A 17,249-nucleotide genomic window follows, 5' to 3' on the forward strand; every position below is an offset into this window, starting at 1 on the left:
TCAATTTTACTTTAATGTCATATACAAAATATCCATTCTACATTGCAACTTAATATATTTTATATAAAATCAAATGTACAGTATCTTAAATTTGTTTAAATAGTATTACAAACATAACTTTCAGGAGGAGTCAATCCTGGAGTGAAGCAGTCCTTTGTTAATTACAGTTCCTTTTGATATCCCTGCTGTCTGGTAAAAAATCCAGCTTAAATTCTAGAAAGATCCTTATGATCTCAGACTTGGTTTCTATCAAAGCAAAAATAAGTCCCAGATTATTATTTTTTTTAATGTCTCTCAGACAGCTAGATAAAACCCTGTGCTGGGGTGTCCAGTTTGAATGTCATTTGACATCATCTGCTTCAGAGCTCATCTTCATCTGATAAAGCGTCAAGGTAATCTGTATCAACATACAAGAGAAATCCAGAAAACAAACTGTCTGCCCACGTTGGATCAGAAAAGAGACCGTTTTGGTCAGTATAGAAGATCTCAAGCCATACTTCATCTTCTGGCTGAAGGTAGATCACCGTGGATCCAGAAGCTACGTCGTGGTTGCCGGTGTTCGCGTCAAATGTCTTTATCCGGTACTTCCCATTGTGAACCAGCCCAATCGCAAGATGCTTGTTTGCTAAGGTGATATCATAAGAAAAGTAATAAATCCCTGGGATGGCACAGATAAACTTCCCTGTGGAAGGGTTGTAATGCTCTCCCTCATTGAAGAGGACTTTATTGAATACAATTGGTAATCTTTCCTCTGGGTAGCTGGTAGTGATGCCAACAGAAAAGGCAGATTTCAGCACTATCTTTCCACACTTACAGACCCCTGGTGCACCTCGCTCTCCTCGGTCTCCTTTATCTCCCTTAGGTCCAGGTGGTCCAGCTGGACCTACTTCACCTTTGGCACCAGTCAATCCTCCAGGTCCTTTTTTACCAGACTGACCTTGGTCTCCTTTCTCTCCAGCTGGTCCTAATGGCCCAGTCTTTCCTCTTAAACCTTCAAAGACATTTTAAGTTAGTTAATTGTTGCACATATCATCTCAGTAAATGATTGTGTGGGCTACTGTGTGTGCCTGAACAAACAAGAAAAACACAATCAGAATTTCAAAATACTCAAAAATTACTTTTGAAATCTTCTAATAAGTTTGTGAAAGGAATGGGAGATTGGAACAGAAGACTGGGCTCCACAGCCCAGGGTTCTTTTCGTTCTATATTCCTACTTTTCTTCATATACTTTGATTACACATTGAAGAATTTTATATGCAATCTTGTGGACTGAACTATGGGCACTGCTCGTGGGAAGGACTTCAGCATGGCTACCTATATAATGATACATGCGCACTAAATATCTCCTACTATTTGAGCATTTTTAGTGTCTACCTCAATATCTGCTAATCTTCTATTTCTGGGTAATGGCATAAATACGACTATTTATTTGATACCACATATGCTTCATGTTTCAAAACCTTTTTCTTAGCATCTATGCACAGGAAGGCTATGCATTTACATTTATTTACACAGATTTCAGTATATGCATATTAGACATGCCTAAAATATCTGCATTTTTCTTTCACTGTATATACATGCATCACACTTAAACCCACACAGACACGTACACACATTCATCGTATAAGTGACAATGAAAGTTCTTTGCTGTACTACTGTGTTAGATTACACAAATATTCAATACCTGCACTCCCTTTTTCACCTTTTTCTCCTTTCCTGCCATCTCTACCATCTCTTCCTGGAAGACCAAGGCGTCCGTGTGGTCCCGGGGTTCCCCTGGCTCCGGGGGGACCCGCAGGGCCTGGCAAACCAGGGATGCTACAGATATATCTAGTGTAGTAATTTTCTCCTTTGAACTGGCTTTGAAGAGGTTGTTCGCTTGTGTAGATGGCAAAACTTGTAATGTAAAGCAACACAAACATCCTTGGATCTGGAAAAAATGCATACAAATAAGACTATGCATATTATGGCACTCTAATCACATGCAGATGGCTATGAATGCATTAGTAAGTGTGACTGTGGTGCATTATGCACAGGTACAGAGATCAACATGAGATTCTGCATTACTGAAATCGATGTAGGAGGCAAGGAGGAAAGTCTGTCAGGTTGGAACTTTTTCTGATCACTATATGTTACCATATATCTTTCAAGTAGCCTATAAGTTGACATAGTTTCACTGGTGAATACCAGCTTTTTTGACCAAATTTTGACACCTTAAAAAAGAATCTGGAATTTTCAATACAAAGTACTTTGCTTGCCTAGTTTATTTTGTCTCTGGGACCTGAGAAAAACCCTCTTGCTGGAGGGAGTTATGTCTGTGCTAGGAGCATCTGCCCATAAGAGCAGTCTCTTCTAGTGAGGACAAAACTTACTCCTTCATTTTATTTTGAAATTTGCCCTTATGGTTGCAAATGAATCTCCAGCCTGAATGACAGCATCAGAAACTTGCTGAGTCTGCAGAAATGATACCGGTAAGACAGCTACAGCTTCAGTGCCTGGTTGGAAACCCTGATAAGCACTTCACCCTAATCAGTCAGGTGGAATCCAGGCAGCTGCCCTGCAGGGAACAGGTAGAGTGTGAATAGGCTGCTCACAGTTGGCTTTTTTAAGCGTGTCTTGGACTGTCATTTGAAATGAACTGTGTGGTAATGTCGTGCAAGAAAATTGTTTAAAGCTTTATATACAGTATTTGGATGTTTTCATAAACAATTGAATGAATGCAAATTGGATTTCTCTATTCCACTATATACTGGGAGTCTAAAGAAAAAGCACTGTACAAACATGCTGAGGAGTTGCAGTACCTGATGCACAAAGTTGTCTTAATTTAGTGTTGCATGAACAGAGTCAGTCATGGGTCAGGTGAGATTTTACAAGTCGTTTTTTCTAGTTCCCGTGATGGCTTATCAGAAGACTTGTGTGGGTTTTTTTGTTGGAGTTGTCCATTCCTTCAGAGCTGATTTACAGCACTTGAAGAAATCAGAGTCCACTGGTTTCTGTGGGGAGAAAAAGGAGAAATGGAGTGGGGGATTAATAAAAATGTCTGTGTGAAATACCTTTTTTTACAGTGAAACTTAGATTCATTCTCAAACTCAGAGTTAAAGAAGTTGCCAAGTGAATTAATCTAGAAATCATTGTTTTCATCCCTTTCTCTGTGAAACCGATCCGCATTGACTGATTGATTTAAAAACTCAAACTGTTATGTTTATTTGTAGTGCATGATATTTCAACCGGTATATGGCAGGTCAAATCTATTCATGAGGGAAAAAGATCAGCATGTACACATACACTTACAGTCTTTATGAAGAACCTTTTCTGTTTTACAGAATAGAAAATTAGAAACTCTATTGATATCAATGGCAATGCAGGGAAAAAAAGCATGAAAATATTGTGGTTAGAAGCAATGCTCCAAAATTCTCTTCAGTGATGTATATTCTGCTTTTCAAATTAAGCATCTTGTATCAAATTGGCAGAAACCAAACTATTAATTTTGCTGTCATTTTATAAAGCCTTACACTGCAGGCACAACAGCCTCCAAGAGTGCATTAACATATGAATGCTGAACATTACAGCAGAGCAGCAAATGGTAACTCCAAGGTAGTAGTTAGCTGCAAGCATGAACCTCACAGCGATGTTTGCTCTGATGTACTCCTGAGTGTACCCAAATAAAGCTCATGGATTTTCACAGGACTTAAATCGAGGACAACAAAGCTCTCTGCAGAAGAACAGTTTTAACCATTGGCCAGGAGGGAGCAGCTTGGAGGGAGTTCATGCCTGTGTATGCGTTTTACGCAAAGCTGATGGATAAGAAGCAGACACGACCTAAGGATCAAGGACTGGAACAAAAACTGCCCTTTGCCAGATGAAAGTCTGAATCAGTAGGCTAGATGTTCCCACACTGTGTTGCACATAAGCCAAGGAAAAACAATCTCAACAACTGCTGGTTTTGCCTATGTCCAGAATCTTGTACAAATCAGAGTAAGAGCCTTCACACAGCTGCTGCTGTCACTGGCTGGCCAGTAACTTAGTGATGCATGAAGCCGTCTTCAGCTCCCAGACCTCCCCTGCTGTTCTTCTCATGTGCCTACAGGAAATTAATTAGTTTGAGATGTGTGTTTCTGCTAAGGCCACGGGAAAAAAGTTTTGGGAAGGTGAGAAAAACAGGGTTGTTGAGATAGCGATGTGCCTTAGATGGCTGGGGCATTGTGGAAACAATTTGACAAGGAGAAGGCATAGGGGGGAATATGTGGAGTCTTCAGCTATGGGTTGGGGGTCTTAAGGAATGATGTGGTTATGAAACAGAATGATGAGACTGCAGGAAGAGGAACAGAGCTGGGACTGGGAGGAAATAGTGATAATATTCAGGTGATGATGTTTACAGTCCTGCATTTAGACCTGGGGGGAATACAGAAGGCTGCTTCCAACAGTGAAACTTGGGAAACCATACTTTAGGCGACAGAATCAGGACTTCTCTTGCCCTTTGACTCCAGACTCTTGCATTTCTTCCAGCAGTGAAATACTTGATCACAGAGAGTTAACTGTTAGGCAGAAAGTGAGTCGTAAATAACACTTTCATCCTAGCTTCTGTTTGCCCTTTTTAAAGATACAAACTTTTGTCCATAAACTGGGCTAGGAAACAATGTCATTTATATTAGCCAAATAATTTTTCTTCAGGGAAAATCAACATTTGAGGAGTTAATTCTTTTTTCCAAATATTGAAAGCCAGAACAAGCACATGATATTCTTGTTCGCAACAATAACAATAATCTTCTTCAAAACCATTGCCAAAATAATAATGAGAATTTGAACACAGGATTAGAATAATGTTATTCCAAGTTTAGAAAATGGAATTTCAATAGGTTCCAAATCCACTAGGTAGAGCAAGAGTGCACGCCAAATCATTCACTGAAAGACAATGGACAGGCTGATCAGTTCTAATATGCAATGATTTCTGAAACAGCTTTTCTAAGTGAGAGTGGCAGATCCATTTTTTCCGTCACTTTTCATATTGCACAAGCAGCATAATCACTGCCCTTGTGCACAAACCCAAAAGACCATCTGATTCATTTGATATTGGATAAATACTAAAAAGTCTATTCTGTACCTAATACCTTGCTGCAGTTAGGGTGACAGATGTAAACAATCAAAAGCAGCATCAAAAGTAGCATGGCCAGCAGGTTGAGGGAGGTGATTCTGCCCCTCTGCTCTGGTGAGACCCTATCCAGCTCTGGAACCCTCAGTACAAGAAAGACCTGGACTGGAGAGGGTCCGGAGGAGGCCACAAAAATGATCAGAGGGATGGAACACCTCTCCTATGAGGACAGACTGAGAAAGTTGGGGTTGTTCAGCCTGGAAAAGAGAAGAAAAAGACAGAAGAGAAAGAGAAGAGGAAGAGAAGAAAAAAGGAGAGGAAAGGAGAGGAGAGGAGAGGAGAGGAGAGGAGAGGAGAGGAGAGGAGAGGAGAGGAGAGGAGAAGGCTCCAGGGAGACCTTATTGCAACCTTTCAGTACTTAAAGGGGCCCTGTGAGAAAGATGGGGACAGACTTTTTAGCAGGGCCTGTTTTGACAGGACAAGGGGTAATGGTTTTAAACTAAAAGAAGGAAGATTCAGATTAGATATAAGGAAGAAATTTTTTGAGATGATGGTGGTGAAACATTGGAATAGGTTACCCAGAGAGGTGGTAGATGCCCAATCCCTGGAGACATTCAAAGCCAGGCTGGATGAGGCTCTGAGCAACCTGCTCTAGTTGAAGATGTCCGTGCTCATGGCAGCAGGGTTGGACTAGATGAGCTTTGAAAGTCCCTTCTAACCCAAACCATTCTATGATTCTGTGATCTACCTTGAGAAGATACTCTGTACATTATATTCTCATTGAAGCTAGGTGCTAGGCAGAGGGTCTTTAAGATGAAGCAGTTAGGAAATATCACTTCATTAACAATATACTCAGATGATGTAATCAGCTTTTTTTTTAAGGTTAGGAATTAAGGGATTGTACCAAATTCCCAGTTTTGAGAATTCCTGGTGTATGATCTAATCTTCCTCTCTTGTGCAGCTATGCAGGTCTTAACTCCAAAATTCACTAATGGGCATTGTTTTGAAGCAATCCTTGATTTCCCATAAATCTGTTGTAAATAAAAACTGTGTCTAAAGCCAATAATTATTAGTCACAAGTTATCCTGGCTGTGTTCCTACTTTTGTCTTTCCTTGCTAGCTTTGAATTCACTTCCAATATGTATGCACAGCTATTTGAGGAGGAGAAGACGTATTTCAGCTTCCATGTGCAAAAAAATATAGATGTGAAGTCATTATGTTCGTGGGCCTTTCCTGTTTGCCATACCGGTAATAGCTTAGTGGTGCAGAACAAGATAGCCTATATATCCTCTGGCTCTCCAACAGCCAAGGCCAATACTGCCTCACATTGCTACCTTGCATCCCTACTGTGGGATGTACAGACCTTCCCCAGCTCTTCCATCCAGGAGAGCTGTGGTAGGAGAAACAAGGTGGAGATGGAGGTTATAAGTCATGATGAGAAGCAGAGAGAAACACCCTCAACAATTAGCTTGAAATCTCACTAGCTATGCCTGTCTTTTCCCTCGAAAACATGATCCACAAAAATCAGTTGTGTCCACATGCCTGAAGGGTCCAAACCTGCCATTCAATTTGCCACCACCACTGACCTTTCTACAAAGCCCCAGAAAGAGTGGCTTGCAGATTAGCACACCATGTTCTGCAGTTTCTTTGCACTATACAATTTTTATGCAGTTAAATGCAAGTCTTAATTACGGATTTTTTCCCAGGTATATTTTATTGATCATTCACCTTCAGTTGGGCACAGATCTATGCATCTCCCAGCTTGTTTTGTGTTATGGGGTCTATGCTGGGCATCCAGAGCTCCACCTGTAAGACTCTGCCTTACTCTAAGGAATTAAGACCACAGCTGGCCACCACCACACTCCTTGGGTTAGCCATACAATCCAGCAATCTTTGCCTGGCTTTGCATTGTCTTTATTTCCCTTGTGTAAGAAGGGCAGAGTGACCTGACACTTTTTGAGCAGTCTGAACTTTTGATTCCCTGTCCCAGAATGGCTGCCGGTGCCCAAAGGGATCAATCAGGCAGCAGGAAGAAACATTAACTAAATATTTCTGAGAAAACAATCCTTAAAGGTCTTGTTAGCAATGCTGACATTTAACGATCTCACTCGATTAAGTTTGTATTCACTCATGTTTGAACAGTCTCCTTCACAACTCTGTTGAATGCAGTCAGATTCTTGAACCACGTCTCAAGCCTTCATGAAAAATAGAGCACTTATAATAAGGACCAGAAGTTCAATGTGTTTGATATTCAAAATATCAAAGGAGTATTTATTTCTCAGTGTTTGACTTGAAACATAGTGTCTCTGGTTCCAGCCATTCCCATTATTTGGAAGGTTGTTTTTACTAAAAATGCCGTAGAAGCTGGTCAAGGCATGACCAGTCAGACTCAGATGGGAGGAATTTTAACATGAGGGCTGGCAGGTGAAGCAGTTTCACTGCCAGCTGTACCAGAACACACAAATAAATGAAACCTGATAGAATTTGTCCTGACAGAGAGCTGAGAAGCCACATCAGTTACTTACAGTTGGCGACTAACAGGGAGACAATAATATGTTTGCTTGCAAAATAGTGACAAATGGGCAGTGGAAGACTCAGGGTACAAGTGTCTCTACATCTCAGGTACAGGCTTCTTTCAAAAAAAGAGAGAGACAGGAGCCATGAATCACAAGCTGTCTTCAGGTATGACCTACAATTTGCAGGGTTAGCTATGAATCTGAACTCCTTGCCAGGAGACTTTCCATCACCTATCATTCTGCTTTACCAGCCTTGTGATGACAGAAAAGAAACAGAGAACAGCCTGGGAAAACTGTTTTGGATGTAAACAGAGGGCACAAAAAGAAAACGTCAGACTGCAAGGCACGTGAGGACAAACGAGAACAAAAGTCATAGATTATTGCCACAAGTCATAGGGGATGGACTTCTGCTGGCTTGTGCCTTGTGCTCTCTTGTGTTCACACATGGGCTTTGTGAGCAAAAGTTCATCCAGAGCCCCTATCATGAAAGCAATCTGTTTGCATAGGGGCGAATGATGGGGACCAACCAGCAAGGTGAGCTCAGGACACAGACAGCAAGAACAACTCTGGGAAATTATCTGGATTTCTGGCTGAATATGTTCTAGTCCTTGGGCATGGCTTCTCATCCCCTCAAGGCAAATGTCATTTATTAGATCACAGACGCCTCCAAAGATGGATTCTCCTTAACTCACTTGCTTCCTTGGTGACCACATATTGTACCAGGGAACAGTGTTCACCATTTAAAAAGACAATCATGCAAAGAAGAAATCTTCCAGACCCTGAAAGGGGCACTCCTCCCCCAGCACATTGTTTTCCTCTGGAATTTTGTCAAATTATGTCACCCAGGCACTGTGCCTTTCTGAGAACCCTGCAGAAAAGTAGGCATCCAGCCAGGGACTACATTCTACATCAAACTAAGCAAAGACAAAAGGAGCAATTTAAATGTTTGGGCAGGACTAAGCTGGTTGATTTACCCTGAAGCAAGCTGGGGAAGGCTCCCACAAACTTCTCTGCCAGAGGAGCAGTGGAGGCTGTGAGCTGGGGCAGGGAGCAGCTGTGCTCAGCTGAGTGGCAACCTCTTGTCCATGTTCTGCTGTTCATGGAAGAGGATATCTGTCCAAGGCTTGACACAAGTAGATTTTTTCACACTGCAAACACTCATAGTTAAGTTAGCAATATTTTTAGGTATACAAAGGGTCTCTCAGCACTGCTGTTGCTACACAACAAGCTATTAGCTTTTCCAAGAAGGGATCTGGAAATTATGGCTACATGGGCAAATCCCCAGCTAGAAATGGTTTGCTAAACATTGTGGTTCCTTCAGTCCAGGTGATATTGCAAACAGTCCTTGACATAGTAGGGAGTGAAAAGGTAGGATAAAGTATAAATTTACTGAATTCAATATTTGGATAAGTATGCATGTCTGACAAGACTGGAGGACTAATTAGTTTTTATTTATATGACAGTTAAAACGTGGAAGGCATTGTTAAAGCCCTATAGTATGAATTTCATTATCTTAAAACACTCTGAAATTTATTACTGAGAGTTTATATGCTACAGCATAAAAGCAGGAATTTCTGAAGGGCTCCGTGTTAGCCGAGCTCTGCTCCCAGGAATGGCAGAACTGCACAACAGAGCTCAGATAATACCAGGCCTGAAAAAAACTCACTACAGCTCCCAGGTTCCTGCTTGAGAACCTTCAAAAGATAACTGCACAACTGTGCATTTGAAAACAGACTTAGAAAATCAGCATTCTGGAATTAAATATTCCTGGGTAAAAAAATAACTGTGGTGCTAAGACCTTTGGGCTGAATTTACAAAAGTTCCTGTAAGTTCCAACTTTTACGTGTTACTTTAACACAGAGAAAAAATCATCTTGAGGGAAACTGGGCACCTGAGTCCAAATGAAAGAACCATAAAACCAGTGACATACCAACTGGAGCATGCCTTAGCTTGGAGTTTCTGAAGAGAGTCTCTTCAGGCACATCTGCAGGAGCAGTGCTGTGCAACACAGATACCCAGGACAGCAATGTGAGACACAGGCTGTGCACACCTGAGGCGGCTCCATGCCCAAGCAGCCTGTGGCATGCAGATACTGCTTGCTTTCTTGCAGGTCTGCGTCCACAGGGCACTGCACTATCCACTGCCCAGAGTCAGCTGCAAGGTCTCCATTTTCTGACCCTTGGTACACTCTTCAGTACCCTTGAAGCCAAAGTGTCCAACTTAAGGGAGAGGTTGTGGCTATGAAGCTGAATCTCACAGAGGTTTGAGTCTCAGGAGGCTGTGTGTCATTGACACAAATGATAAATGCATTTAAAAGCTTAAGCCTTGCTGTAAATAAGTGGGGCTTGAATTTCTGAAAGCCCAAGGTGTTTTGAAAATGACACAAGAGCTTTGAAGCCTCAGATGCTTTTCAAAATGCCACCCACATTAACAGGTGTCCCCAGCCTCTGGGACTTCAAAGCTCTCATGTCAACCCCGGTGGCCTCCTTCGTGCTGGTACTCTAACTAGTCAGTACAGGAGATAAAATTCTGGCCTCAAAATCAGCATACTTTCCTGACTGTGGCTGCTCTGAGAAAAGTCCTGTTCTCATAGAGTGAGTCTACCTCAAAGTTATTACTTCAACAGTATTACTTCTATATTTATACTGGAATAGAAAAAGGAGAATTTGGCCTGGTTTAGTCACATGTGTCATTGTTATGGTTAATGTCAAAGTCAGGAGATTGGAGCCAGGAAGATATAAAAATAGAATGAAATTTATGTAATGTCTGCTTTTGGGTAATGGCACGTTTTTTGAGTATGCTCCTTCCTGATTAAATCAAACCTTTAAATAGCAACTTGATTTTCGGTGAGGTAGACCTCTTTTTGAGACTGAAGGACATGCACATTAGAAAGACAGCTGTAAACAGTTTGGAGCTGTAAAATAAAATTCCATTTAAATTACGTATGGAATCTTCTTATTGAAACAAAGACTTGTGTTTCCATAGAAGAGCAAAAGGAATAAAGCTTCCTGCCTCCCATCAGGCTTCACAGGAACACCAGTTCAACACAAGCCCACCCTCTGGTAACCCCGTTGGCACCCAGCAAGCACTCACACAGGTCCCTCATTTCTAGTCAATGAGCCTGGCGTTCTACAACTGCACATCTTGTGGAGGTGTTTGATGGGCAAGGGTTGGCTAATCCTTGGGGCTGGGAGGGATGGAGCTCCCCACAGGGTGGTAGGACAGGGTCTCACCAGACCATCCCACCATCCCTGGAGGGACCAGGGCAGCCTGGAGGCAGCCGGAGGCACCCCCATCATTGGAGGCCAGACCAGGATGTGAGCCTGTGGGTAGGGGTCAGCTGGGCTGAAATGAGGTCCTTGACCATGGGTAGGGTGGTGGGACACCCAGGAGAGGTTGTCAGAGACAGTCAGGGTTTCCAGTGCCCTTGTGGCTCTGGCAGTTTGTACTTATTCAAAGTGAACCCAGTCTGGCAAAACGAGTCCAATCTACACGTGTGGAAATAACAATTTTCAGCACAAAGCATTCAAAGGTCTGTTTAATTCCATATGGATCCTTCCTCTGAACCACACAGCCAACTCGTGTCCTTCAGGATTTGCTTCTTTTCTTCTTCCTTTTTTTTTTTTTTTTAAATATATTAACTGCTGTGTATTGTGAAGATAAGTGTCCAACTTGCTTATTTGCTTATTTAAATAAATGTTTGTATTGTTCTTACAACACATTGAAAAATCAGAAATCTATTATAAGAGCTGTTTCTTACTGAAGTAGCAATGACACTAATCTTTTTTCCTCTGTATTTCTAACTTGGACATTTCAGCAGGCAGGCAGCTTTAAATTTCCAAGAAATAAAGTACTATCCTATTTTACTTTTTTTTTTTTTTAATAATTTATACACACCGTGAAAGTAAAAAAACCTTATGCTGCTGTATAGAGCTCTAGAGAGTTTATGAAGCTGTTTTGCTAGCTACTGTAGCCTACTATATATCCTAATTGCAATATATCCTAACAAGTCTTTAAAAACAGTGTAACAAGCATAAGGTGTTGAGAAGAGGAGAGAAGCAAAGAGGAGAGGTGAGAGAAGAGCTTAATCCTCCTTTCTTGGCACGAATTTGTCTGACACAAATTCACTTAGAAGAATGACAGTTTTTCCTGTGATATGATAACTTCAATTTGTTACACATAATCGTACGTCAGTCTGTTTCTGTACATACTGAAATGCAAATCTCTCTCTTATTAGTGGTGTTTGATCAGATTCACAGAGAGAAAAGAAAAGAAACAGAGCACAGAGTTTTTTCTTCAGGACATCTGATTTCTATTCCTTGATCAGAAATGTCTGTTCCATGGCAGTTATTTAATTGTACATGCTTCTGTTTCTTCATCAGTAAAAAACCAATATTAATAATATCAAGGATAATACTGCTCTCCTGATGTAAAAGCACATTATTTCAAAACCACTTTTCAGATTCTGCTTTTCTTAAGTAATTGTGAACTGACATTTCATATTTCAAACCAGTTCTCTCATGGGAGATTAAAATGGATGAAGTCCACATAATTCCTGCAGTTTTTTTAGTACAGTGCAGATGAGGTCTAGTGTCTGGTAACTGATCATTTCTGACTGTGTAACAGAGCATCAGCCATGCTCCTGCTTATCATTAACAACAAAATTTGAGCCTCATGTAGTTGGGCACAACTCTATTGAAACCATGTGCCTTGTATTTATATTGTATTTATATTGTATTTATATTGGGCCTTGAAGATGATTTCTCACTTAAGTAATTGCAACAATAATTCGCCTTTTTTTTGAAATCCGTCCTATCTGGGAAGTGCTTGATTCCTTGGGTTCCTCCAGGGCATAGCATGAAAAAACTGCAGCCGTCAATCAACTTGTCACTCTTCACTACAGTTTATGGGGTGCACCTGCAGCACAAACAGAGCCCAAGGTGGTGTGGTAGGTTATGCCAACTTATGCATATTTCTTTTAAAAATAAGGGATTACAGATAACCCTCTTTGCAATTCCATAGCCAGTGAATGTGACTTTGCCTTATTGTAATATCTAGAGTTGCTCAGGCTTCTTATTCAAGTATCTACTGATATAATTTACAATGATGACAATAAACTCAGTGTTATTTTACAGTTGCAATTCTATGGCAGCTGTCTGCCATGAGCCCTTTTGCATTTCAAACAGCAACCTTGATTTAAATTTATTTCTTAAGAAATTCTGGCTAGTCTAAGAAAAATGCTATGTCAGAATCACTTCGAATGATCTGTCCCCCGGAAAATTCCTTACATAATTTTTAATACAAATAAAATATATTAAAAAAAGGAGTCATGCAAGGCTTAGAGCATATTAACTTCAAGTTTCCATCAGGGTAAAGGGTTTTGCAATTTCCACTTTAATGGCAATGTACAGAAATTCAGAATGTATTGAATTGCAAATAAAGTTGAAAATACATAAAACACGGAGAAGCTTTCTCTTGCCTTGATTAAAATGACCTTTCATTTCAGTGATAAAATTATTTAAGTTTTATGGCAGGAAATCAAGATATAACATTGAAAAAAATTCTTACAGTTTAAAGTCTCTCAGATAAGTTCAGGCAGCTGGTTTTCCCACAGCCAGCGCATAATTTTGTAGCAGACAAGTGTGTGTATGTGTGGATGTGCTTGTGTGCATACATACATATGTGTAGCTTCACCAGCTAAAGGAATCCTGTTCACACGTAGCTTTTCTTCAAGGCCCTGGATGTGGTGGATGCATTTTATGTCAAAGATAATATTAAAGACTTTTCTTCTATTTAACTTTGACTGATGGAATTAATTTTCCTTGCTACAGATCTGTTCTCTGATGGCCTGAATTAATGATGTACTGAGATTCATTTCTAGATGATAAACAGTAAGTTGGCATGTAACAAGCTGTTTTGTAGTTTTTATCTTTGTGATAAGTATCTTCATTGGGCACTGCAGAAAGTTCTATTTTGATATTTGTGATTTTGTTTATTGCTTAAAATACACATTATGTCTTGAACAGGATAATTCCAATTGAAAATTCTCCTGTGTTTAAACATCAAGTCTTTCCTGCTTAGAATTCTTCTTTTCTTTCTCTGAGATGCTTGATTCCTTATGAGGCTTCTGTTTTTCCTCTGTCTTTGGAAAAGTTTAAATGTATGTATGTTCATATATATACATAAACACATAGTAAAGTTAAATAAAAAAAAAACCACGTTTTATAAATTTATCAGCTCATGGGAGAGAATATTGAAACACTTCTTTTGGAGACAATTTCATTGGCACAGCTTCTTTCTTATAGTTTGTATCTATTCTACTTGTTTTTTTAATGCATGAAACAAGGTCTCTGCAGAGGTTCATAAGCCACTTGTGTTCCTTTTCCATAAAATTAATTGGTGTCCCTGTTTGTTCTCTTAGGGCAATTATGAAGTCATCCATAACAGTGATTTCATTATGTCTCTGTTTGGGATCAATGAGTGACTCTGGTAAATATGACCAAAAGCCCTTGTAGCCCTGTACCCTGGCTCTCCGGCCACGTCCTGTCTCTGGCCCTTGGTCTGTTCCCGAGGCCGCGGGAGCCCGCAGCGATGCTCGCCGGGAGGTTGTGTTCCTGCTCCCAGCGGCTGAGGGCTTCTGAGCTGGAGATATTTTCTGAGTCTTTTTCTTTCTGTCAGCCTCGCTGGACTCCTTATCCATAAACTTGGAAGGACTTTAAACTCTGGCTTTCCACAACATTCCTCATAGAAAATCTGCTGGATTAATTATGCACAGAACACGTTTGTCTCGGTTAAACCTTTTTATCTCCCTTAAATCACTGAACTGATAATTTCATTCGATTCCAGCTAATACTTGCATTATAAGAGGCAGTGCCTAATCTGGTCCTCAGGACATTACCTTCTCAGAAAAGTGGTAATGTTAGACTTCTTATGATTGCCACAAATATTTCCATGTTGAATATTTTTAATTCATAGTTACAAATTTTAATGGTTACACAGTCTGCTAAATTGTAAGGGCCATCTGCTCTTTCCCTGTATTGTATAAACATTAATAAGCAAGATTCTGAAAGACATACAAGATCAGCAGGTCCAGCAGCTTTGTTGCTTTCATATTATATCTTCAGGTCAGCATAAACCCATCATCTCCTAACAAAAATGCAGCAGTACAGCTGCAAAATGCAGCAGTACAGCTGCCTGAGATTGCGTTGTCTGGCCTCTGCCAAAGACACACAACATGGGACAGAATCTCCTCGCTGTAGTGTTTGTCATTCCGCTAGACTTAAAAGCCAAGAAAAGTAGTAAAAAGTAAATATAATGTTTTCCAGGAGACATTGGTGGCTCTTAAAGAAAAAAAAAAAAAAAACAAACTTTGAATTCATCAAAGCTACATAAACTCTCATGTGTTCGCTACAGACAGCTGAAAGGACAGTCTTCCAGATACTCTATAAAATGCTGCTTTCGTTGGCACACTTTTAAGAAAACAATCATGGTTTCTTAATACAGATGTGTGTCATTATTATTCAAAATAAAGTTTGTTTATTTGTCTGTTTTAACCACAGAATGTCAGATTATACAGACTCTTGCATTGCTCTCCACGAGTAGCCAACTGAACACAGCGGTGTCACTGATGACCTCATGTCCTCAAAGCCACAATGCTGCCTAAGTTATGGTGTGATGACATATGCCATTCCCTGTTGGGTTGGCTCTCCTCCTCCCCTTCCTCCTCCTCCTCCTCTTCCTCCTCCTCTTCCTCCTTCACCTGCCAGCACAGAGCTCCCTTCTCCTTGCTGAGCTCCTGATACTGCTGAGATCTCCCAGCATCAGGAGTCCAAAATCTGTCCTGCTCCCAACATGCATATGGAGAAAAGACCCTTTTCCCCTTTGTTCCCTGTCTATTGGGATGTGGATTTGTCTGCGTTTTCTCTTTCATTTTCAGACACTGAGGCTGGAGGTGATGGGGATGGAGAGATGCAGCAGCATGCAAAGCCCAGCAGCTACCAGAACCATCCTGGTGCACCACTGTATGTCCCTCCAGATTGTCACCATGTCTGCACGGGACAGAGAGCAAGGGGCACCTGTCTGGAGTGCAGCATGGTGGCAGGGAGGTGACAGTGTGAAGGCTTGTCCCTGCTGTGCAATGCTACAGCTGGCTGAGTTGAAAGATGGCTAGGAAAAGTCCTTAAATGGAAATCTCAGATGTAGAACTTGTTTTTCCTGCCAGAAGTCTGGCTGAAGTAGACCATTTGTTGTAGTGAATGTTCAAGCTGTGGGGAGCCCAGATGTCACTGTCATTTCTCCTTGTTTGGGGTCTATCTTCAGACCATGACAGGCATGCAGTATGCCAGCAGTTACAGAAAATAACCTGTTGGAAGATCACAGGATGTAGGTTGTAGCCCCAAGCCCCCATGCACTGCCACTGTCCTCCCCTCATTTGTGGACTTTTGAAGACTAGTCCTCTGGTTTGAACCCTGGAAACAGAGATGCTGTGCAGGTGATACCACTTGTACAAAAGTAATTGCAGATAAAACAGCCTCCTCTCCAGAGGCCCTCGACTGTGGAGAAAGGGCAGTGATGACTCACCGCCTATCAGCAAAAATAGTGGGTTTGGCAAAAACAAGGATCCCATTAAGTGAAGATGTTGTTCTCTATTGGACTTTCATGTGTAAACTGTGGGATTTCTTTTTTTCTATCATTTTGTAAACCTTTCCTGTTTCTGCCCTGTTGGTGGGTGCCACAGTGAGGCCTGGGGAGAGCCAGGACAACTGCAACTCTTTCTGAGCCCTAAATCACAAAGGCCTGGAGGTGGACAGGCAGCTGAGACACTCTGCGTGTAGCAAGCACATGGAAATGGTGCTGCTGCTGTTTCAAAATGACTAATGGTTGGTAGCTTCTGGGTTTTGCATGGCTTTGCTTTGATATCTCTGAAGGAAAAATGAATGTATCCAGAGAATTATGCAAGAGTTTGTGCAAGTCTCTCTGTGCTAAGCAAAACGAGAGTTCGTGCCCTCGCCTGGAGGAGCATCTGCTTTCCAAGAGCAGGCAAGAGACAGACTCATCTGAGGAGCAGCAGGACATGGCTGAGCTCCTCAGCCTTCTCGCCTGCAACAGCAGCTAAAACCCATCGAGGGGAGAGGCCAGATGGAGGCTTTGTTCAGCGTCCCTCTTGCCCATGAACTTGTACAGCTCTGGAACCCTGAACTCTCCCCGCCTGCTTATGTACATCCCTGTTTACCATCCTGGACTATTCCAAATACCAGGAAAAGGCCAGGGGAACAGCAAGTCCAGTATAGCTCTTTGATGAATTATTAATCTATCCTCTCCATAAAGATAACCAAAATGGTATCAAGGGCATCTCTTCCTTCTGCTCATTGCTTGTCCTTTGCTGTGGCCTGTCTGTCTGGAATAAAGCAACTCCAGCATATCAGGGTTTTAATGCTCACAGTCTTCCCTCATTCTTCTGATTTACTTTTACTACAGACTAAAGCTTGTAAACCTTTGACACCTGTTTACAAATAGACAGCCTGGATAACATTAGCAAACATAAACAGTACTCTCCCTGAAAATCCTATTTTAAACAAAAATCCTATTTTTGTAAAGACCAATTTTATCTTCACCATCTGTAACTAGTTAAAATTCCAATTGTT

General features: G+C 41.2%; 1 protein-coding gene across 2 annotated transcripts in view; it reads right to left on the bottom strand.

The window, feature by feature from the left end:
* The window catches only part of C1QTNF7 (C1q and TNF related 7), a 51,509-nt gene continuing 34,260 nt past the window's right edge, over positions 1-17,249 (bottom strand). For both annotated transcript variants that reach the window (XM_082051385.1, XM_082051384.1), the window contains exons 2-4: positions 2,802-2,993; positions 1,685-1,930; positions 1-991 (exon numbers count right to left, since the gene is read on the bottom strand). In XM_082051385.1, coding sequence (XP_081907511.1) covers positions 360-991; positions 1,685-1,922 — 870 coding nt within the window. In that variant the 5' untranslated portion in view covers positions 1,923-1,930; positions 2,802-2,993 and the 3' untranslated portion in view covers positions 1-359. The remainder of the gene's footprint in view (positions 992-1,684; positions 1,931-2,801; positions 2,994-17,249) is intronic.

This window comes from Streptopelia decaocto, assembly GCF_964273445.1.
Source record: "Streptopelia decaocto genome assembly, chromosome: 4".
Taxonomy (NCBI): domain Eukaryota; kingdom Metazoa; phylum Chordata; class Aves; order Columbiformes; family Columbidae; genus Streptopelia; species Streptopelia decaocto.